At 37.5% G+C, this 25286-nt stretch overlaps 1 protein-coding gene across 2 annotated transcripts in view; it reads right to left on the bottom strand.

Moving 5' to 3' along the window:
* Positions 1-554: 554 nt before the first annotated feature.
* The window catches only part of LOC121394238 (DBH-like monooxygenase protein 1), an 84000-nt gene continuing 59268 nt past the window's right edge, over positions 555-25286 (bottom strand). Inside the window, exons 2-4 of one of the 2 annotated variants that reach the window (XM_041564624.1) lie at positions 16302-16448; positions 2570-2737; positions 555-780 (exon numbers count right to left, since the gene is read on the bottom strand). In XM_041564624.1, coding sequence (XP_041420558.1) covers positions 685-780; positions 2570-2737; positions 16302-16448 — 411 coding nt within the window. In that variant the 3' untranslated portion in view covers positions 555-684. Of the gene's footprint in view, positions 781-1515; positions 2738-16301; positions 16449-25286 lie in introns of those variants that run through there. The other variant, XM_041564623.1, reaches the window with a different exon arrangement.

Genomic DNA, 25286 nt, shown 5'->3' with positions numbered 1-25286 from the left:
TGTGTGTGCGGATCCGTTTCTTTTACACGTTGGTTGCTAAGGGACCCGGCCGGGTCAACGGAAGCAACGCACCACCAGCTTGCAGGATTGGTGAACTACAGGTGTGCGGTAGGAGAATTACATTGTGTCTCTCTGTCATCCAACACATCAGTGACGTCACTGATGCGTGAATTCATGTCACGGTGCACCGCACAGAAGGAGCTATTACTTGCCGGCAAGAGGGAGAAGGGGAAAGTGATGGATTCTACCCAACTGGGTGACAATGATTATTGAAACAAATTATTAAATAAACGCTTGAAAAAAGTGCGCCCCTCAATGATGGCGCTCCTAGACAGCCGCCTACTCTGCCTACCCCTAGTTCCGGCCCTGATCCCTGCAGTGAGCACCAACCATTTGGTGTGTTATTAATGTGGGCATGGTCTTGCAGTAACATGGGTGTGGTCTAAAACAGGGAGTGGCTAACACTGGCTTCCATTATCGGCCCTCCGCCATGTAGATTGGAAAAATTCCGTCCCTCGGTACCATAGAAGTTGGACAGCACTGCTGTAATTAATCCTTATTGAAGGCAAACAAACCCTATTGGGTTTAAATAATTTTTTAATAGACTTTAGATATAAAGATCCAGAAAAAAGACCCCTCATCCTGAAAACCCAGGTCTTAAAAAATTAAGAGGCGACAAAGTAATCACATCCATACCTTTACAACATGATGCTTTTTATTCAGTGCTGGCATCTTAAACATTTGGCACCAGTATGTTGTGTCTTTATACGGAATAGGCACCTGTCTTGAGAGAACATCATATTTTTACTCTCTAGTATGTTTTTAAAGCATTATGTATATATGTGAACATTATATAATTCAGTGTGTACAGGACAGAGACATTAGTTTCAGCTGGAATTATTATGGTATGCATTGTTACACAAATATAGTCAGAAGGTAAAGATATTTGTTATACTTAACATGATCTAGACATGCTTTTCCTCGCCGTTAATATGTTTTATTATTAAAGATGATCCACTAATTATATATATATATATATATATATATATATATATATACCTGTATATGTATATATATATATATATATATATATATATATATATATATATATATATATATATATATATATATATATATATATATATATATATATATATATATATATATATATATAAATAATACTAAGGGGCAGATAGTAAATTTGAATTTTCATTTTTTTTGGTGTAAAAAATCAATTCGAATTTTAATCCCTTAATTCGAATGTAAATTCAAATGTGAGATTTATCACAACATGGAAACAGTTTCTAAATTGAATATTCGCCACCTAAAACCTGCTGAGTAAATTTACAAGTAAACAGCAGAGGTCTGTTTAACCATTTGATTATATGTTAATGCCTTCCTGACATTCAATTTTTTTTCAGAGAGAAGAATAGATTAGAATTCGAAAAAAAATTTCTGTTGGCACTATTCGATCGAATATTAGACATTGACATTTTTTCTTAAATAAACTTCAATTCGAGTTGTGAGTATATTCAAATTTCTTACAGTAAAAAAAAATCACATAAATTCGAAATTCAACCTTTGATAAATAACCCCCTGACACTAACATATTTTTGAAGTAAATAAATTATAATGAAATCAGTCTATAGGTAAATCTTGCAAACCTCAAAATAAGATCCTACTTATTTTGTATTTGATGTTTTAACATGTCCACACATTTTTTTTTTACTGGCATGCTCTTGTGCAGTTCTAAAAATGTTCAATGCTTAGAATTGAAGTTTCTCAACAACTAGATGTTTTTATTATTGGCACAACAATATCAATAACTGTCTGTTCAATGGAAATCTACCCGTGCAAAATGAATTGGTGTTTAAATGTGTTAGCTACAAATAGAGAAATGTACTGCAGACATTTTTTAATAAATGGTGATATATTTTTATGCAGTTTCACAGTACTGTCTAATCCAAAAATGTTTGCTTTTGAGATGAATCAGGTCTGGATATTTACCCCTCAGCCCTTACTGTTGTACACATCAAACCAGTAAAATAACTCAAATAGTATGTGTAGAACTAATCCAATTAAAATCTCCAGTTCAAATGTAAAACTGAAATTCAACCAGAGGCGGTTTAAAGGCATTGCTGTAATTAGGAAGATATCTATCTACATTTGTAATTTCTAAGCTTCTGTTTACACAATAATTGCCTACATTTTGATAGGAACTGTCATATTATCAAAGAAATGGCCCTTTGCTTGGCTTAATAACTGAAGCATGGAGAGCCTGGCAGCAGACATAGCAAATAAAATTATCTGCAAGCAGAATTTATTTCCTGCACAAAATACATTTCAGAGCACAAAGCTCACTTTTGTTGTAATGTAAGCATGTATAGATAATCATACACTTTAGTTAAAAAATGGAAATTTTGCAGGAAATGTGTGTGATTATTTTTATATTTAACCTCCATAATGACTTTCCACTAGTTATTATCGGCCCATTTCTACAAGAGAAACAACAAAATGCCATGCTTACTGTCTTATACAGAAGAAAACATATAAATACATTTAAACTTACGTTCCTATTTGTGAAATTAAAACTGGGTGCATCCACTGGTTTTATATATGTTTTCTCAGGGTTAAGTAAACGCAAGCTTTTCCGACCTTTATTTAGTCCATGATAAGTGGGACCAGTCTGTCCAAAATCCTCATTGTGGAATGCCCAAATAACTCTGATTGTGCTTTCCTAAAACACAAAAAATAAATACTGTTGCAAGTAGTTCTGTCTGCAAAGGGGATAAAATGGCTAAATTAAACCTAAGGGTAAATACAATAAATATGCTTAAAACTTCATTTTATTATTAAGGATATCTGTATAACAACCAATGTCACTTCTTCCTAAGTTTGAAAGAGGGACAAAAAGAAGCGGTGGAAATTTTTTGACCGCACTCATTTGATTTTCACACACCCTAATTATCATGTCCATTTTATACAATTCGGCTGGTTATGAAAGTTTGAACACATTTCTGGGAGCTTTAGGGCAATGTTGTATGCCTTATAACAGATTTACAAATGAAGGTAAATTTACCCTTTAAGCTGTCTCATTTTCCAAAGAGACTTGCTTATTCTAAATAGCTACATTTGTATCTTTGCTTATGTTACATTTACAAATGTATATAAGTGTAGCTGCTGAGTGTTCTGGCGCTCTGTCAAAAAGCCTCTTATTTTAATTAAGTTTCAGAAATTTTGTATTTTTTCTGGCATCAGTACAGGAGATCAAAGAGTAACTCTGGCTTTTTTAATAAAAAGTCGGAACTGTGGGCTGAGCTGTCAAAATCTGGACTGTCCCGCAGAAAACAAGAAAGCTGGGAGGTATGGACTGAGAAAACACTTCTTCCTTTTGAAGCTAAATTGATCTAGATGGAAATCCCCTCATTTAGGATGAGTTATCATGCCCAGGCCACTTCATATGGATTTACTCATTCATTTTAGAGGGCAATCATCTATTGACATTATTACTAGTACAATCCAAATGTTTTTTTATTTTCTGCCAACAAAGCTTTTATAATGCTCCCGCAGCTTTCCCAATATTTGTATTTCTCTCACCTTTGAGTTCATTTTTTGTGATATTCTGAGATAATTTGCAGTTGGCTTCATGTTTTATCATTTGTGGTTTTTGAATTATTTAGCTTTTTATTCAGAAGCTCTCCAGATTGCAATTTCAGCTATTTCGTTGCTAGGGTCCACACTTTTAACAAGTTGATTCTATGTGTACATTGTTTCTCTTGGACAATTCAATCACATATGTACTAACCTTTCTGATTGGCTGTCCAAAACACTTTTATGATTGGTGTGTTCCCATTTAAATATCACTGGTTGTACAGAATACCCTTAGCCTATGACTAAGTGCCCACAAGGCACAAAATGCATAAAGCTACCCTTTTAGATGTTATTTTTTGTTTAAAGTGGACCTGTCACCTGCACATAAAAAGCTGCATAATGAAATCCTTTGTAAATTAAACATGGAACACAAATACTTTTTTTCATTAAAACATATATACCTGTTATAAAGGTGTTTAAATATCTGAGCTATCAATTAAATATTATGTTCCCCACCTCTATGCCTGAGGCATAGAGGTGGGGCAGTAATTTACTTTCACTTTCCATTGAGCACTTCCTACATTTCACTGCACTTCTCACATTTCCCCTTCCCTCCTCAGGCTCTATAATTATGTAGGGCACTGTGCATGGGCATTAGTTCCCCCATTTTGGTGCTTACACAAGATTTTGGGGTGATACACAATTTATCTTGATAACAGTGTCCACAAAATGGCTCCTGCCTGGTTTGCTGTGATTTTTTAATTCCAAGACTGAATGAAACAACATTTAAATATAAATATGGCTTACGTAAATTTTATTTTTTTCAAGAAAATAATTTGCTATATTTTTTTTAGGGTGACAGGTCCCCTTTAATAAAGTACTATTTATTTGCAGCATACTTTGGAGTGAAGTCCAGTTTTAGTTCCAGCCTACAATTGAATCGCAAATGTATGACATTACCTCCCCTGGGGCTTGAGCACCTGGACCCCCTATTAATATTGGTAAGTCTACCTAAATGTTTAAAAGTTTACAAAACTGGACACCCTCCCTTTTTCCCCTCCTTTTTTTTGCCCCCTCATTATAACAAGTCCACATTACCTTAGCAACCATGCATTGATTTAATAAGAGACTTCAATATGAATAGGAGAGGACATGAAAATATTAGTAATATAATGTAGCAATATCAATACATTTGAGGCCTTATATGGCATTTGTTGTTTAGATGGGATCAGTGAAAGCTAGAATTAGAAGAATTAGAAGAAAAAGGCAAAAAAATTAAAGAACAATAACAATTGATAATGAAGACCAATTGAAAATGTGCTTATAATTGGCCATTCTATAACATACTACGGGGAAGATTTATCAAAATGTGATCATAAAAAAAAAAAAAAACTCACTTGCTCTCTATTCATTCCTATGGGATTTTTAAAAGTATATTTTTTAAATAGTGAACTCCATTGATATATATGATTTTAAAAATCCCATGAGATTTTCTGTAGTGAGTTCAAATCTCACATTTTCATAAATCTGCCACTGAAAGTAAAATTAAAGGAGAAGGAAAGCTACCAAGGCATGTTATTGCCAATAGATAAGCCACAACCGTGTAAACTAGAATTACATTTTTATTCTTTAGAATGTTTTTCCATACCTAGTAAACAGCTCAAGACACTGTCTCTGTTTGTTTAGGATAGCAGCTGTCATATTAGCTTGCTGTGACATCACTTCCTGCCTAAGTCTATCCCTGCTCCGTCGTAGCTCTGAGCTCAGATTACAGCAGGGAGGGAAGAAGGGAGAGGAGCAAATTGAGCATGCTCAAGCCCTGGAGGTTTAAGCTGAAAACAGGAAGGTTGATACAGAAGCCCATGTGTACACAATAGAAGGAAAGAAATGAGAAAATTGGTATACTTACCACTGAAATTTTCTTTTCCATTAGTCCGTAAGGCAGTATATTCAGGGTTAAACCCAGCTTCTCCTGATAGGACAGGTAGCCCCAATAATAATTAGCCAGTCTTTAAACAGCTGCTTAATCCTTCCCCCCAACATGTTATTTTCCTAGGATATCCCAAAAAAAATCACACATTGGTTGCTACACACACAATATTATTTATAGGAAGGGATATTATCGTGCTTCCTTACGGACTAATGTAAAGAAAATTTCAGTTGTAAGTATACTAATTTTCTCATTCCATTGCATCTTCCAGGCAGCATATTCAGGGAATTTGCTAGCTTCTCTAACTGGGTGGGTTAATTCTTCTTTGGAAGAACTGCTTGCAGTACTTTGCTGCCAAAAACGGTATCACGTGCTGGCAAGATGTCTAGTCTGTAATGTCTCACAAACATATGCAGACTGCTCCAAGTTGACGCCTTGCAAATATCCTGAGGTGATGCACAAGCTCTTTCCGCCAAGGATGTTGCCATACCCCTTTGTAGAATGGGCATTCTTAATTTGTGGCGACTTCTTATTCTCTAGTACATAAACTGTTAAAATTGTTTCTCGAAGCCATCTTGCAATCAATGCCTTTGAAGCCTTATTCCCTTTGATCTATTCAAAAGAACAAAAAGATGATCTGATCTTTTGAGCTGTTTGGTCCTTTCCAGATATACAGTCAAACACCTCTTCAGATCAAGACTGTGAAGTAGTCTTTCAGTCTCATCCTTTGGATCTGGAAAAAATATTAGCAAACTGATGACTTCATCGGCACACCATGATGTCGGTACTTTCGGTATGAAAAACAGTCCTTGCGCATAATTTGTCTGGAATGAGAACCATATATGGTTCCAAGGCTCCTAATGCCTGTATCTCTCCTATTCTCCTTGCTGATGTTATTGCTGTGAGAAAAAACACTTTAAGAGTCAGCATCTTTAATGGTATTTCTTGTAGCGGTTCAAAGGGAGCTGTGCACAACCTGTTGAGTACAAAATCCAGATCCCATGGAGAAAGAACTGATTTAACCCTTGGTCGCAATCGTCTCGTGGCTGTCAGAAATCTTTTCACAATAGGCTCCAAGGATAACCTTGTGTTCAAGTGGGCAGATAACACTAAAATCTGCACGCTCAACGTATTTGGCTGCAATCCTTTATCAAACTCTTCTTGCAAAAGTTTTAAGATCTGTGCATTCAACATCCAGGCTGTCAATTTGAGCCTCTCCAAGTCCGGGAATTCCATCCCCTTCTGAATTATCAAATCTTTCCTCAGTGGCAGCCTCCAATACCTGCCCCTGGATAGATGCAAGAGTTCTGGGTACCATGATCTACTGGGCCAACTCGGTATAATAGCGATCACCTTTGCCTGATCCTGTTTCACTTTCTTGATTACTTTCTGGATCATGGGAACTGGAGGAAACAGATATGCTAGTTGAAATTCCCAAGTCATGGAGAAAGCATCCAGAAACGTTGGCCTTTCCATCTGATGAAGAGAACAGGAATTCTTGCATTTGTGATTCTTTCTGGTAGCCATTAAATCGATTTGAGGCTGTCCCCACAGTCTGACCACCTCTTGGAAGATCTTTTGATCCAACGACCACTCTCCTGGCACTATCTTCTGCCTTCTGAGTTGGTCCGCCCACTGGCAAAAATTAAAGGATGAGGAGAGCACTTCTCAATAGCAAAACGCTGTGGTTATGTTTATTAAAGGCTACTACACCCACTGATTGGCTACTCCTCTTGTGTGAATCGCCGTCATCTGTGATTACATGTTCTGAGACCAGGCCATGATCTTGGCACATAATTTGGATAGTTTCTTCAATCTTGTTCCACCCTGGTGATTGACATATGCCACAACCGAGATGTTGTCTGATTGAATCAGGACATGTTGGAACAAATCTTGTGCCTGAAAACTCTCATTGCCTTCCATACTGCTTTCAGTTCTCTGTAATTTGATGATGACTTTATTGTCCTTACAGCCCACAACCCCTGAACAGTATGTCACTCCAGATGTGCCCCCCAACACCGGAGGGATGCATCTGTAGTTATCACAACGGGATCTGTTGGAAGAAATATTCTCCCCTTGTTCAGATTGTATGGTTGACACCACCACTGTAATGACTTTCTCAGCCTCTCTGTCACTCTCATGGTCTTGTGCAGACCTGAAACTTCCGATTCCATGCTCCCAGAATTGGTGATTGAAAATCTCTCGTTCTGGCTTTCACCCATGAAATTGCCTCTACTGCTGTGAACAGAATCAGAACCTTTATCGCTTTGCGAATCATAATTTTCTCTTTCCTGATAATTGATTTTGTCTCTTGAACAATTCTGGTCACTTTTTCTTGCAGCAGAATAATTTTCATGTTCTCGGTATTGATGTAAAGTCCCAAGAACTTTACCGAAGTTGATAGATGCAAACTCTATTTTACTCTGTTCACCAGCCACCCATGTGTCTCCAGCGTCTCTATTGTTTTTCGTAGATGTTTACTCATTTTGTTAATGTTTGATGCCTTTAGCAACCAATTGTCTAGGTCGGGTATAATGTAAATGCCTTCCTTTCTTAAAACTGCTGTCAACACCACAATAATTTTGGTAAATACCCTTGGTGCTGATGTTATGCCAAATGGCAATGCTTTTAAATGGAAATGCTTGACATACCCGTCCAGGAACACAGCTACCCTCAGAAATTATGAATATGCACATGCAGATAGTCACCATGAGATCGCCCTTGTTGAGTATATTATGAGCTAATCTGATTGTCTCCACCCGAAACTTCTTTTTTACAATAAATTTGTTTAGGAACCTTAAATCCATGACCAGCCTTACTATGCCCCTGGTCTTGGGCACAAGAAGCATTGTGGAATATATCCACAATATCTTGCTCTGAAGGGTTTACCTCTTCCAAAACTCCCATATGAATAAAGTCTTTTATTGCTGTCTGAGATTTTCTGTCTTTTTGAGGAGAAATCGCAAACCTTTCTGGCAGCCTGTGAAAAAATTCTATTTGATACCCCTCTTTGAACCCACTTGTCTGTTGTGGTTTCCTGCCGTTGATGAAAAAAGAAAGATAATCTACCCCCTCTTTTGTGGTTGGGGCCTGGCGTCAGAATTCACCTAACGCATGCTACCCCCACCAGCATAGAAAACACCGGAGGTATACTGTATGTACCTTTTTGTGTTGCTCATTTCCCTGCGAAAAACACCGGCTCCAGACTTCTGCCTTTCTTCCGGGTAAGAACACGTAAGGGTGGAAGTGAAGTCACACTGTTGCACTTCTGCATCCACCACACTTCAGGCTGCCTTCAGTTCCCTTGGCCAGCCTCATAGATCACTTCCTTTTGCGATCCGCTTGCCTAGGAACGCCTCATTCCCCCAGGGCCTCACCGTCAGGTAGTCCTCAGCCTGCCTTCAGACAACTCAGGACCTGGATCTTCTTTCTTCTTTACTGCCATCTTCCTCATATAGGACAGGAAAAAACATGCTAGGGGGAATGATTAAAGGGCTATTTAAAGACTGGCTAATTATTATTGGTGCTACCTGTCCTATCAGGAAGATATTATTATTTAATATATATATAATATATCATTTAATATGATATATCCAGTATTAATATACAATATATATATATATATATATATATATATATATATATATATATATATATATATATATATATATATATATATATACTGTTTCCATAAGGCATGTTATATATTAAAAGGAAGTTGCTACTTTGAAAGCTCAGCCAATTTTAATATATATATATATATATATATATATATATATATATATATATATATATATATATATATATATATATATATATAATCTACAGACCAGGTAATTCCCTATGGGCCAGACTGTCATTTATATCCTTATAAACTGCGCGTTCTGACATCAGAACGCGCCGTTTATAACTTAATGCGTCAGCAGTTGTCACTGCCGCACTCTCCCTACAGGTTTTCTTCCTGCCTGTGTGCCTCACTTCCCCACTTCCGCCCTCACTGTGTGCGATCACTCGCGGCTCCTATTAAGATCTTGCTGCCTTTCCTCCTTTTGTGTCCCACCCTCTGCTGCTTGCTCCCTCAGTGTCCTCTTCTGTTTCCCCTCCATCTCTAGTCTCGCTGCGTCTCTCTGTCTCTTCTGCTCCCCCTCCTTCTTCCGTGACAGCCACTCTGCCCCTCCCACACCCTGTCACTCTTACCTCGTATTCCTTCTGCGCTCCGTCTGCCTCTCACTCACAGTTTCGCTCCCCCTCCTTCTCCAGGCAACTCCCTGTGCCCCTCCCACACCCTGTCACTCCCCCTCACACCTCTTGTTCTGGCTGCTGCTCCCACCCTCCAGGTATCACACTTCAGTTTTCACTCGTCTGTCCCTCCCACCCACGTTCCTCTCCAGTCTTTTGTCCTCAGTCATCAATCTCCTTTCTCTCACCCTCTCACCCTCCCACTGTCAGTTCATCTCTGCTGTTGGCCTCCCCCTGCATCTTTAACCCTTCATGCCTTTCCCCTTCTGTCACTTATTAAAATTAATTTTAAGTATTTTATAGAATTACTAATTCTAAGCAAGTTTTTAATTGGTTTTCATTATTTATTCTTTATAGTTTTTAAATTATTTGCCTTTTTCCTCTGACTCTTTCCAGCTTTCAAATGGGGGGTCACTGACCCCATCTAAAAAACAAATTCTCTGTTAAGCTATAGATTTATTGTTATAGGTACTTATTACTCATCTTTGTATTCAGGCCTCTCCTATTCATATTCCAGGCTCTTATTCAAATTAATGCATGGTTGCTAGGGGAATTTGCACCCTAGCAACCAGATTGCTAAAACTGCACACTAATGAACTGCTGAATAAAAAGCTAAATAACAAAAATCACAAATAATAAAAAATTAAAACCAATTGCAAATTTTCTCAGAATATCACTCTCTACATCATACTAACAGTTAATTTAAAGCTGAAAAATCCCTTTAACCTACAGCAATATGAGTGCGACATGACATGGTCAGAAATTTACATCAAAGGAGAAGAATCACGCAAAAATACCTCAGAGGGGCTACAGGGAGACAATAATAAAATGAAAAACCACAAAGGGAACAAAGTGTGGCACTGTGTAGACTATATAGAGCAGAGGCAGAGAACTCCTTGAAACGCTGCACATAGAAACACTGTAGATTATTATGAATAATGCACCCCCTACCGAAATTTATAAAGATATTGGAAGTCATCTCGGAGTTACGTGACCTGTATAAAAGCACTCGGCCTCCGGCCTCGTGCTTTTATATGGTCACGTAACTCCTCGGTGACTTTTAATATTTTTATAAATGACAGTAGGGGGTGCATTATCCACTATATATATATATATATATATATATATATATATATATATATATATATATATATATATATATATATATATATATATATATATATACATATATACATATATACATATATACATATATACATATATATATATACACATATATACACAGTGTAACAGAAATGCTGGGAAATTGGTTGAAGGCGTGTATGTATCATCCAGATTTCTGTCATACTGTTTTTAAGCAACCAAGTAAATGTACATTTTTTCACGGGTCTGTGGCTAGCTGTAATAGCCGGAAAAAGGACCCGGTTTACAAGAGTGTTGAGTGTTGGGCGGGATCCGATTCCAGATGGACGGTCCAGGTTTTGCCCAACACCTGAGCGAGGAACAGGTGTTCTCTCTCCTTAAGTAGGGAAGGGATTGTATGTCTCTCTCTCTCAATCCTGGGGAAAAAGAGCAGGCAGTGCAGGCCTGTGTGAGAGAGTCAGACTCATGTGAGTACGTGCTGTGCCACAAATACTGTTTTCTGTTAGGTGCTGGATGTTAGATCCTCACCTCGTTAGTTAGGAGCTAATTGTTTAGTTAGTGCCGGACAGGCAAGGTTTTATTTTCATTTTTGTTTGTTTTGATTCATGTCTTCCTGCCAACCAGACAAATAAAACTGGTCGCGGCCAGTTGCACATTACCAGCCAGTTTTGTGTTGTTTTGCGTGGACTCCAATACTGCTGTGCACCCGTCTACCCCCAGGAGACGACGACCCTGTTACCTCAAACGGTTACAACAGTCATATGAAAACGTTTGGGAACCCCTCTTAATAATTTGGAGTTTTGTTTATCATTGGCTGAGCTTTCTAAGAAGCAATTCATTTTAATATATAACATGCCTCTGTCAGGAGAGCCCAATTGCACTCCCATCTCCGGCGGCATTATCTCCACGTGGGTCGACACCGGCGCCCTGACGCCAGCATGATGGCGTTGTGCGCCTGGTGCAAACTAGCTTGTGTTCCTGGGTGTTCCTAATTTGATTATTAATATTCTCCTGGACCCTTGACCCTACCTGAACCCTCTGACCTTGATCCTTGCCACCTGCTTATTGATCTACTGCCTGAACTCTGATGACGAATACTCTTGATCCAAATTGTTGCTGGCGGCAAAATCACTGTTTTGCAAATTTTTCGACAGTTTCGTGAATTTTTTGATATAGTGGGATGAATTCATCCGTCCCTTGATTTTAACAAGAGCCACAGTCTCTGAACTAGCACACACGGTTTAGACCCCGGCGCCAATTTAGACACCGGCTATGGTAAATGAACGCCCATTGACTTTAATTGGCACCTGCGTCAACTTTCTCCGTTTTGCGGATTTTTGCCTGTTTCATAAATTTTGCAGGAAATTCGCAAAATTCGTGGCGAAGTGAAACGGGAAAAATTTGCCCATCACTAGTCATTGTCTTGTTGGAATATCCAGCCCCTGCGTAAATTCAAGTTTATGACTTATGCTTGAACATTATCCTGAAGAATTTTTTGATATTGGGGTGAATTCATCTGTCCCTTGATTTTAACAAGGGCCACAGTCCCTGAACTAGCCACACAGCCCCACAGCATGATGTAACCTCCACAAAATTTGACAGTAGGTAGCAGGTATTTTTCTTGGAATGTGGTGTTCTTCTTCTGCCATGCAAATCGCTTTTTGTTAAGACCAAAAAACTAATTTTTTGCCTCATCAGTCTAAATCACTTTGTTCCAAAATGACTGTGGCTTATCTAAATGAGGTTTTGCATACAAACAACTCTGTTTGTGGCGTGAGTGCAGAAAGGGCTTCTTTATCATCACCCTGCCATACAGATGTTCTTTGTACAAATTGTAGAACGATGTACTGATACACCTTTTGCAGCAAGATGTTCTTACAGGTCTTTGGAGGTGTAGAGATGTCGCGAACTGTTCGCCGGCGAACTTGTTCGCGCGAACATCGGGTGTTCGCGCTCGCCGGAAGTTCGCGAACGTCGCGCGACGTTCGCCATTTTGGGTTCGCCATTGTTGGCGCTTTTTTTTGCCCTCTCACCCCAGACCAGCAGGTACATGGCAGCCAATCAGGAAGCTCTCCCCTGGACCACTCCCCTTCCCTATAAAAACCGAAGCCCTGCAGCGTTTTTTCACTCTGCCTGTGTGTGCTGAAGAGATAGTGTAGGGAGAGAGCTGCTGCCTGTTAGTGATTTCAGGGACAGTTGAAAGTTTGCTGGCTAGTAATCGTTTTGATACTGCTCTGTTATTGGAGGGACAGAAGTCTGCAGGGGTTTGAGGGACATTTAAGCTTAGGTAGCTTTGCTGGCTAGTAATCTACCTTCTACTGCAGTGCTCTGTATGTAGCTGCAGTGGGCAGCTGTCCTGCTTCTGATCTCATCTGCTGACTGCTGCAATAACAGTAGTCCTTGTAAGGACTGCTTTTATTTATTTTTTTGTTGTTTTACTACTACTACTACTACTACTACTATAAGAGCCCAGTGCTATTAGTCTAGCAGTGTTGGGGAGTGGGACTGGTGTGCTAATCTGCTGCTCCTAGTAGTTCAGCAGCACCAACTTTAATTTTTTTTTTTTAATATTCATTTTTTTTTTATTTTACTTTTTTTTATTTTACTACCGCTGTAGTAGTGTATAAGTTGACCTTTTAGGCATTATTTGCCCTGTAGGCATTATTTGCACACTGTTTTCTTCAACCCGCCATCGAGCTGTGTGACCTTGTTCACATTCTGTCTAAATATCCATAATATTACCGTCTCCAGAAAAAACACCGGAGTCACTTTTTTCAAGCAGCCATAATATATTTTACGTAATCCGTATCCACCGCTGTAGTAGTGTATACGTTGGCCTTGTAGGCATTATTTGCACACTGTTTTCTTCAACCCGCCATCGAGCTGTGTGACCTTGTTCCCATTCTGTCTAAATATCCATAATATTACCGTCTCCAGAAAAAACACCGGAGTCACTTTTTTCAAGCAGCATTCATATATTTTACGTAATCCGTATCCACCGCTGTAGTAGTGTATACGTTGACCTTGTAGGCATTGTTTGCCCAGTTTTTTTGGCCGCAGCCACTGAAGCACAGAGGCCAGAAAAAATATGCCATATAAATGCTGAAAATAGTAATTTTTTGCCATACGTTGACTCAACGTATATGGCAAAAAATGACTATTTTCAGCATTTATATGGCATATTTTTTCTGGCAACTGTGCTTCAGTGGCTGCGACCAAAAAAATGCATATTTTCTGCATTTATATGGCATAATTTTTCTGGCCTCTGTGCTTCAGTGGCTGCAACCAAAAAAATTTATATTTTCAGCATTTATATGGCATAATTTTTCTGGCAACTGTGCTTCAGTGGCTGCGACCAAAAAAATGCATATTTTCTGCATTTATATGGCATAATTTTTCTGGCCTCTGTGCTTCAGTGGCTGCAACCAAAAAAATTTATATTTTCAGCATTTATATGGCATAATTTTTCTGGCAACTGTGCTTCAGTGGCTGCGTCCAAAAAAACTGGGCAAACAATGTCTACAAGGTCAACGTATGGCGAAAAATTACTATTTTCAGCATTTATATGGCATATTTTTTCTGGCAACTGTGCTTCAGTGGCTGCGTCCAAAAAAACTGGGCAAACAATGCCTACAAGGTCAACGTATGGCAGTTGTTTAAAGAGAACAGTAGATTACTAGCCAGCAAAGCTACCTAAGCTAAAATGTCCCTCAAATCCCTGCAGACTTCTGTCCCTCCAATACAGAGCAGTATCAAGCAGATTACTAGCCAGCAAGCTTACTATCATCTGTCCCTGAAATCACTAACAGCTCTCCCCCTACACTATCTCTTCCAAGCACACACAGGCAGATTTTTCAGATACATTTTTGCCCTTGATCCCCCTCTGGCATGCCACTGTCCAGGTCGTTGCACCCTTTAAACAACTTTAAAATCATTTTTCTGGCCAGAAATGTCTTTTCTAGATGTTAAAGTTCGCCTTCCCATTGAAGTCTATGGGGTTCGCGAACCGTTCGCGAACCGCTCGCATTTTTGCGCAAGTTCGCGAATATGTTCGCGAACTTTTTTTCCGACGTTCGCTACATCCCTATGGAGGTGATCTTTGGGTTGTTTGTAACCATTTTTACAATCCTCCGCATATGCCGCTCCTGTATTTTTCTTGTCCGGCCAGACCTGGATTTTACAGCAACTGTGGCCTTCCATTTCCTGATTGCATTCCTTACGGTTGAAACTGACAGTTTAAACCTGTGAGATAGCTTTTTGTAGCCTTACCCTAAACCATGGTACTGAGCAATCTTTGTTTTCAGATCTCTTGAGAGTTGCTTTGAGGATTCCATGCTGTCACTCTTCAGAGGAGAGTCAAACAGAAGCACACCTTGCAATTGGCCACCTTAAATACCTTTTCTTATGATTGGACACAACTGCCTATGAAGTTCAAGGCTTAACGAGCTAATCCAACCAATTTGGTGTTGCCAGTAATCAGTATTGAGCAGTTATGTGCATTCAAATTAGCAAAATTACATTGGCTTTCCTCATCTACACCCCCACTATCTTTGGTCAAGCAAAAACTTAATTATATTTTCCACATGGATTGGGTGGAATCCACTACAAACAACGAACAATTCACTGATAAATTTTTCTCAATATGGATGAGTTACATACAGTATGTTCACTTCCAATACATATCAGACATCTCACAATTTATGCATTTAGACATACTACATGGTACGACACAGAATTATTATTGAACAATACTGTGGTTCAAGATACAGACCACTACATCCAAAATCTACATCGATCACGGGAACAGAATCCACGGTCACCCCCCAGGAGTCATCAAATAAATCGGATGCTAAGTACAAGATGTTATTAATTAACTTTAAACTATGTAAGTGGGGAAAGTGATGTGCTGATCATTGTTCTAGGAATTAACAGACTATGTTAATACTCTCGCTATTATTAGTATATGCTAAAAATATATTGGTAATGGATTCTCTGTATCTTTTTTTTCTGTATTTTCAAATTCCTTTATGTTTGTTTATTTTATTAATTTTCTTTTTTGTTATGAAAACTTAATAAAAACTTGTATTAAAAAAAAAGTTAGCAAAATTACCCAAATATTTGCACAGCCATTTTTCACATTTGATTTAATTTCATACAACTGAATATTGCTTCACTAAAAATATTTGTTCAGAAAACAGAAAAGTACTCAGATGTTCATATAAAATTAAAGACATACCACTGTTGTCTTTTTTGTTAAAAGTAGAGTAAATTATTATGCAGGTTGAGAGGGGTTCCAAATCTTTTTCATATGACCGTATATATATAGTGGTTGTGTGTAATCTGTGTTCTCAATTGCTACCTGCAATGCACATGAAATTTCAGGTGTATGTCATGAGCCACCTGTGATTTTAGCAACCTGTACCATATTCATACTTACTGTTATTGTTTTATCATTGGGATCACATGTATGGAGGTCTCTGCTAAATTTGAGAATAGTGTATGTGCCATTTTCCATAGCATATTCTAGCAAGTAGTTCTGATGTGGGTCTCTGTGAAGAATTCTGTTACTATCTGAATAGAAGTCCTACAAGAGAAAGAACAGAAGAGAGATGCTAAATAAAAACAGTATAGATATAAACTTAATAAATAATAGAACTAGTAAGAATATGTTACACTATTATATTATACTTTTTTTGCCATTTATATAGTGCAAGCAAGTCATGCACCGCTTTACATTAAAGGGGCGGTTGACCTTTAAGTTAACTTTTAGTACAGTAGAACCCCATTTTACGTTTTTCAGGGGACCAGAAAAAAATGGTGTTACATACAGGAAAATATCAGGGGAATGTATTATGCATAATATATTGTGGGACCACAAAACAACAATGTAAAATGAAGGACAACTTAAAATTAGGGGATGTAAAATTGAGGTTCCACTGTATGTTGTAAAATGGCTAATTCTAAGCAACTTTTCAATTGGTCTTTTTTCTTTTCTTTTTTTTAGAGTTTTTGAATTATTATGGTGTCACTGACCCAGTCTAATGAATGCTTTGTTAAGTTTTTATTGCACATCTTTCTATTCAGGCCTCTCCTATTAATATTCCAGTCTCTTATTCAAATCAATGAATGGTTGCTAGGGTGATTTGGACCCTAGCAACAAGAATGATGAAATTGCAAACTGGAGAGCTGCTGAATTAAAATCTTAATTACTCAAAAGCCACAAATAATAAAAAATGAAAACCAATTGCAAATTGTCTCTACATCATACTTAAATGTAACTCAAAGGTGAACAACTACTTTAATGTGTTGTGTTTCGCTTCCCATCCATGCTTTCTTTGATATGATTCAATCATCTGTCCATTTTTAGATAACATGATTTTAAAAGATCGAATTATTTAATTCAGGTCCAGATATTGGGAAGTTGATCTTTTTTCATGTTGCATTGCTGTCTAACATGTCCTTTCATGTTGTGTAGGCTAGACAACTCCAGTTCTACTACCTTTCTAGATATTTGTCTTCCTGGGTTTATTAAGATTTCTTTTCTGTGGCAATATCAGCAGACGCAGATATTGACCATTTTTCAGGAACTCCTGGACAACTGTGTGGTTATCCAAGTAGTAGATATAAAAGGGAGCTTTTTTATATAGAAGGAGAAAAGAAGGAGAAAACTACATAGGAAGGTCGTCTGCCATAGACTCCATTTTAATCAAATTATCCAAATTATCCCAACTAGGATATTATTAATTATTAGAAAAGGCAAAATAATTATACTGTGTTTAATGTTTAAAAGATTTTAAAAAGACTTTAGGTATGGAGATCCAAGTTATGGAAAGATATCTGGAAAACCCCAGGTCCAAAACATTCTGGATAACAAATCCCATACCTGTATAAGGAGGAGAAGAGTTCATCTGGTACAGCATGGTACATCATATAGGCTACCACCAGCAATCACAAAAAGGCTCATTCTCAAATACACATTTAAAGGACATATTTTGTCCATGCTTAAATGCCATTCACAAAGGTACTTTCACAGAGTCATCAGTCTGCATGTAGCACCAATGCACAAGTTCAGCATGCTTTGATGAATTGCATGCATCATCCAGAGTACACAAATGCAAGGGAACCTTTAAATTAACATCCATTGAATTGTGACCTCTACTGATGCATTGACTCAAAAAACAGGCATCGCCGCTTGTGCACAACCGATTAACAGAGAAGGTAACTTGCACCTGCCCACTATCGGGCACTAACTATTACTTTGACAGAATACTGCAAGGTGGATTTATGCACAAATGCGGTCAACATTTCCAGAAACCTGTCAACACAATTTATCTTTCATTATTCTAAGTTCACTTTCCCAGTGCATTCATTATTTGCACATTACCCCTTTTTTCTTTTGAATAAATTACAAGGCACCAGCAATTCTAGTAAATGGTATGGATTTAGGAATCTCTCTATTCCTTCATGTTACCAAATGTAAATGTAAATGTATGAATAACATTATATTTTGTTTTCAAGCCTTGGAATTGCAGTGCATAATGTGTTTTCAACAGTGATTACATTTATTATTTCATCACAAATTCCCAAAATTAGGAGTATGCATTTTCTTATTTATCCCAACCAATTAACTCATTCTCTATAGTGTTATTTCCTTCCACTTCTAAAACAGCTGCCTTAGCATTTTTAACTCTCAAATACATCTCTATGTGAATTTACTTTCAAGTTGGCATGTTTCCTTTTATCCCAAAGATCTTAGAGAAAGTGACTGTGGACACAAATAGTAATTCTTGTTATACCAGTCCAAGCTCATGTTGCTCTCTTTTCCTAGACTAGCAGAAAGCATTTTGATGTTTTCAGCCACCGGAATGTTAAGAGGTTAGTTTAAAGGTGTTTAGTCTATGGTTGATTCTGTAAAAATAATATTTTTTTCCCTCTAATATTTAAAACATTTGACTAAATCTAGCCCCTTGCATTTGGTTTTATCTTTTCCTGTGTAAATGAGCCCATGGTTTAGAACCTTCTAAACTTGTAAAAAATTTTGAACAAATTGCTACTGTAAATGAAAACTTCCTGTAAAATTAATTAAATGAGATTTAGAAGATAAATATATATATTTAGAAGATATATATATTTATATTTCCCCCCCCCCCTTTGGATAAAGAAGCCACATTTTTTAAAGGACCCATAACAATTCTCTTTGGGTCGATATGTAGTAGCTCTTTGCTTGTTATTGAAAATTTTAAGAAAGAAACTAGATTAGAAGATTGTGAAGGTGTCAGGGCACTGCACACTGCGTGGCACATTTATCAAAATTAAGCAGTCCCAAAAAAAATCATGCATAATCGCAACTGATATTATGCCTCAATTTTCTGCTTATTTATGATGAATTGCAAATGGATTAATAACTATTGCGGAAAGTTGCAAAAAAAAAGTGTGCAAAAAGTTGTAACAAAAAATCGAAGTAACAACACATTCAAATTAGATTCAAAGTTTTTCCAAAAAAGCCTCAGATTTTTAAAAGTCCACCAATTGACTCCAAATGGGTTATAGGAGGTCCCCCATGGGCTAAAACAGCAATTCGGCAGGTTTTAGATGGCGAATGGTCGAAGTCAAATTTTTAAAGACACAGTACATGAAGATGTAATCACAAAAAATAAATGTACCAAAAATGCTCAACTATAACTCACCGCTTGTTGCAGCGTTGGGTGCAAGCTGCTGGTCCCCCTGCCAGAGACCCACCTATAACTCCAAGAAACACACGCTGCAGCTCTTCGAATCCTGTGAAAGTGGTTTATTTTGCCAACAAACTAGGCAACGTTTTGGGCCAACGCCCTTTCTAAAGGGCGTTGGCACAGTAAACCACTTTCACAGGATTCAGAGTGCTGCAGCGTGTGTTTCCTGGAGGCACAAAAATAAATTATTTCTGCAATTTTGTGTGAAGTCGGAATTTTGGTTTTTAATAATTGGCCTCTTTGATTCAGTTGGTTTGTTCTTATTTGACAGCACAGAAATCAGACACAACTCAAGTTGTATGGTTCAAGTTTAAAGATACCTAATCTGATTCATCATATTTATTGCAAAAATGTTGTGCAACTTTCTCACTATTTTCTAAAATTACTCCCACCAAATCCACACAGACTTTCCCCCCCATTTATCAATACATTTTTCAGAAAATTTCTTGTGCAGAAAAAAAATCGTACACATTTTTCTGATTTGTCGATGAACATTGTGACTTTTTCAGATCTGACGACCAAATCCTGCTACTTTTCAGATTTGACGCCCAAAAACCATGATTATTGTACAAACTAAGTGCAGATAAGGATATCAATGGGACATCTGCTATTGACTTCTACATGAACTTGTCAGGTCTGAGTTGGGGTACTTTTTTATTTGGACTTTGGACACCATCGAAGTTTAATAATTCCCAAAAAATTTGAGGGTTTTTTTCTACAGAAAAATTGTGTTTTACCCTTTAAAAGTCCGACCAGAAAAAAAAACAGACTTTGATAAATAACCCCCAAAGTTTAAGGATAGAGAAGTGTGTATTGACACAAGGACCTTAGTAAATGGTGTTTAAAGGAGTGGCTTATCTTTGAATAAACTATTAGTATGATGTAGTGGATCATATTCTGAGACAATTTGCAATTGGTTTTCATTTTTTATTATTTGTGGTTATTTAGATTTCAGCATATCCAGTTTGTAATTTCAGCAATATGGTTTCTAGGGTCCAAATTACTCTAGCAACCATGCATTGATTTAAGTAAGAAACCAGAATATGAATAGGAGAGGGCCTGGATAGAAAGATGAGTAATAAAAAGTAGTGATAGCAATAAATTTGTTGCCTTACAGAGCATTCGTTTTTTTAGATAGGACAGTGAACACTATTTAAAAGCTGGAAAGAATCAGATGAAGAAGAAGAAGGCAAATGATTAAAAAACTATTAAAAAATAAATAATGAAGACAACTGAAAAGTTACTTAGAATTACCACTAGAAAACATACTAAAATCATTGCAAATTCACTAATTTAAACTCAAATGTCAATTAAGAGAATCCAGATCCTTACTGCAACTAGTTTCACCATAAAGCCAAATCTGATTTACACTGTTTGCTTTGCTGTGTTAATGGAAAACAAATTAATTCCTGTGCAATAAGTATTCTTACTTACATCTCCTAAGAGCTTATTCCAGACTTTGTTGATGTGAAGCTTTACAAATCAGGTAGAAATATAATTACACTAATTTTAAAACGTGCTTTCTGTGCATAATTTCACAGAAAAGTATATCTGGGCCACCCTTCAAGAGATGAAATTAGATGCATGAATTCCCCTAAAACTTTTTAAAGACAAAAATATGTTATAATCACAGGGGATACAAATCAGATGTTTAACAAAAGCCCCAATCAAAATAAAACTCAGTGCCATGACAGTATTCGTCTTGATTAAACAGATTTCATGGCACGTTATTAGAAGATCATGGCTGTGTATGTTCCAACATGGAAATATGAATGGAAATGGTTAGATATTTATTTGAACACAACACATTGGAATGATCACAGACACCACAGAAGAGTTTTTACTCATATAATTCAATATGTGTTCTGTTCATATGACTTTTATTTGGAGAAGAAGCATCTGCATTATTGCATCTAAAACAAAAGTTGTATATGTACAAGGCTCATCTAGAATGTGCAGTCAGAAGTAGTCAGCACAACCTTGTTAAATCTTCTTACTTTCTTCGGACGGGTGCACGTTCTCCAGTGGCCACTTTCCACCAGCAAATGTAATCAAAGAACGATATGAACAGCACCACAATTGTTGTTGAAGTTAAAATGCCTTTATTGCTCAAGTGACGGGCATTACCGGCTCATCTAGAAACCGTTTAATTTTCCACCCTTACATTTCTCATCTAAACCTTTTTCAAGCAAACACCAAATTTTATAAACTTTGTTTAATAGAACATGCTGAGTTTCTCTGTGGCAGGATGATGAGTAGTTCTGTGATTTCACTTTTAGCATTCACTTTTCAAATTATAGCCCTTGTTATCCCCATTTATCAGGCATAAAAATAACTATATAATCCAGTGCACCCTCATTTTGGATTGTTCTTAGCACAACAGAAATCCTGTGTTGATATAGGTTTATGGCCTCACTCCCCTTGTACAGATTATAAACACACCTATGCTGAGCATAAATGAGTGGATCTTTGTCAAATTTGGTCCCACTGGGCCCCATGTACACCCATCAAGAAAGGACCACATCCATGACTTGATGCCAAGAACTGCTAGGTATGAACTGGAGAGGCAATTTTTAGGCCCTATGCACACACCATTAAGATGCCCCTTATGAAATAAGACCTTGTGTATTTGGTTTTGCGGGTTACTATGACTGTAGCTCTTTGTAAATGGAATACAACATTACAGGAGAGTTGTGGGAAAAGCAGTAACTGGATAGAGTGAGAGCAATAGCAGGGGTGTTTTTAAAGGGGAACTATCATGAAAATGAAAATGTTATATAGGCTTCAGCATAATGACATAAGAAACTTTGTAAATACAATCAATTATATACAGTATTCTGCATTGTTTCTGAAATAATCAAGTTTATCTTCACTATTCCTCTCTCAGCATTCTGCCTTTATGCAGCAGTTGTGTGTCAGATATTCACTGACAGTTAGATCCAATATAACTTATAGGGGGGGGGGGGCTTCCTTTCCTAGCAGATGTACAGTATTTGAGCTCACTCAAATAACTGATTTCAGTACAAACAAAATCTAACAAAATTACTGCCTTTTACACAAATTCTGCATGTAGGGAGACAGGATTTCTGGTGATTTTAATAGAGTGCGCTCTATTACATCTTCTAGGTAAAAGGAGCCCCCCTATAAGAAACACCAAGAATGACATGGGCTATGACAGGACTCTTTATCATTCCCAAAAAATACCTACCTATCCATGTTTATTTAAATGGCTGCATGTAAAACACTTTTAATGCAGCAATCCTGAATAACCATGCAAAAATGCAGAAGAAGACCGCTATTACCTAGGGTCTCTGCATGTAACATGTTTCGCATGCAACAATTCCAGTGAATCAAGAATGCCAAGTATTTTGGTCATCTTGTGAGTCTATCATTTATTGTTACGGTCTCCTGTTTATCTTCTGGTCTCACCTTCAAACTACTGTCTGCTTTCTAGGGTAAACTGGACAGATTCCAGTCTTAGAGTATCAATGTCTACATCGTGCTGAAAGTTAACAGGGGTTGTCTGACTTTTTCAGCTACAGTCCCCCTTGAAGGTCCAACCTTTAATTAGGGGCCCAATAACTTTTGTCTAAAATATATAGCACAGCAAATAATTTCCAACCCTAAATCCACTTTACTAAGGCTCCCCCAATTGGCATTCTGTCTGAGCCCCCTGCAACTGCAACCTTTCATGTACAAACTTATACTATTCTTTTGCAGAAACTACTATATTTTTGTTAATCTCCACCAAACGAAAGGTTTACAGTTTAATTGATGCTTGGAAAGGTGTAAAACCATTAAATACAGTAATTTTGTACATTACATAGGAAACAAACAACGCCTTTTAGTCGAAAGCAGAGTGAGTAAAGTTTTATGTTTCTTCAATTTCAGAAGAAATTGTTAACTCTAAAAGATTATAATTACTAACTGATGGTGTGTTCTTTCTCCCATTAATCTAACTCATTTTTAAAATAGAGGTCTCCAAAATGGAAGAGTCCCAAACTCCTAAAAAAAGGGTCTGTAAACTGAAAAAATACCCAAGATTCAGTTAGATGAGAAAGAATTCTTATTCTCTAGTCTCCGCATCCTTATTCAATTCCAGATTTTCCCACAGAGGGAAATGAGTAAGGCAGATGCAATGATTAAAACTTATCTCACTGTTTATAACATAAAAAAATCTATTGGAAACACTGAAAGTGAATTAGGTGAAAAGTTTTTTTTTTCTCCTTGATTTGAATCTTGTCTGTACATAGTGGAAGCTAGCTCTTGCTGCTGTACTGAGGATTTTAAAGTCCCAGGGTGTTATTCCTAAGCTTGCTTTAGTGATGCGAACGGTAAGGGTAGCACATAGAACAGCCATAAATCTAACACAAAGGATCCAGTAAATCCTGCATACATTTCTTCCCCACTTGCTGCACTCACAGAAGTAAATTACGCTGCATATAATCCTTCCCTGCTTGCAGCACAGAAGTAAATTATGCACAAACGACATGTACCCTCTCATATAACCTAAACCAAACGCATGGTGAAAAATCTGCTTTAGGTCAGCATGATCCGGTTTAGAAGCCTGGCTAGGGGGAGATGTGGAGCGCCGCACCTTGGATTTTGCAGAATCGCCCTTTCACCTTTCTACAGTGTACATTTGAAAGATGAGATTTAACATCTTTTTTGGACAAAGCACTGAAACCAATAAACATTATGCACGATAGAAGAAAATTGTTTCATAATTTTATTTTCCTGGTCATCCCTATGGCAACATAATAACCTTTGGGTATGCTCTCTACCTGTTGGATAAGCAGAAGAAAACAACATGCCTCCCTTACCCATAAGTACCTCATCCTCCAACTCATCTTAGTAGCAAGCACAAACAAGCTAGGGTGGGTATGCTGCCATAGCGATGACCTGGTCATCCCTTGCAGCATAATAATAACCTTTGGGTAATACTCAAGCAATAAAACACAAAGGGAGGGGAATAAAACAGAATATTATTTAATCAACAATACTACAAGGACAGACTGTCCAATAGAATCTCTGAAAAATAATAATCTAATTTATAATGCTTATAAAATTATGAGATGATGCCCAGGTAGCAGCCCTGCAGATTGCCACCGAAGAGACTTTTGCTTCTGTTGCCCAAGAAGCTGTAACACTCCTGTTGGAATGTGCCTTCAAACCTGAAGGTGATGGTCTGTCCTGCTCTGTATTAACCTTGGAAATAGCTTTAGAAATTCAGCTGCTCAAGGTTCTCCAAGATACAGGTTCCCCTTTTCTTGCACCTGCTGGAATAATGACTAGTCTCCTAGATTTCCTAACTTCCTCCGTTCTTTGAATGTAAGCTTGGAGACACCTTTTGACATCTAAAGGACTCTCCTCTCCATCTGAAGGCATAGATGGAAGAAAAATAGGACAATTTAGATGAAAATTAGACACCACCTTTGGCAAAAAAAACAGGACCACCTTCTCATGGAAAACTGTATAGAGCTGATCCAAAGACATAGTTTGCAGCTCTTCAATTATCTAGCCGATGTCAAGGCTACCAGTAAAATAGTATTCAAAGACAATGGCCAAAAAGGCATCTCAAGAACTAGCTCAAAGTGGGCCTTGAGGACCAGAGGAAGATCCCACGGAGGAGAACTCTTTTTCAGTGGAGGTCTGATTCTCAGAGCTGTTTTTGAAAAACTGATCAGTTA

Source organism: Xenopus laevis, chromosome 5S (assembly GCF_017654675.1).
Source record: "Xenopus laevis strain J_2021 chromosome 5S, Xenopus_laevis_v10.1, whole genome shotgun sequence".
In the NCBI taxonomy this organism is placed as follows: domain Eukaryota; kingdom Metazoa; phylum Chordata; class Amphibia; order Anura; family Pipidae; genus Xenopus; species Xenopus laevis.
This window is presented reverse-complemented; position numbering and strand designations above follow the sequence as displayed.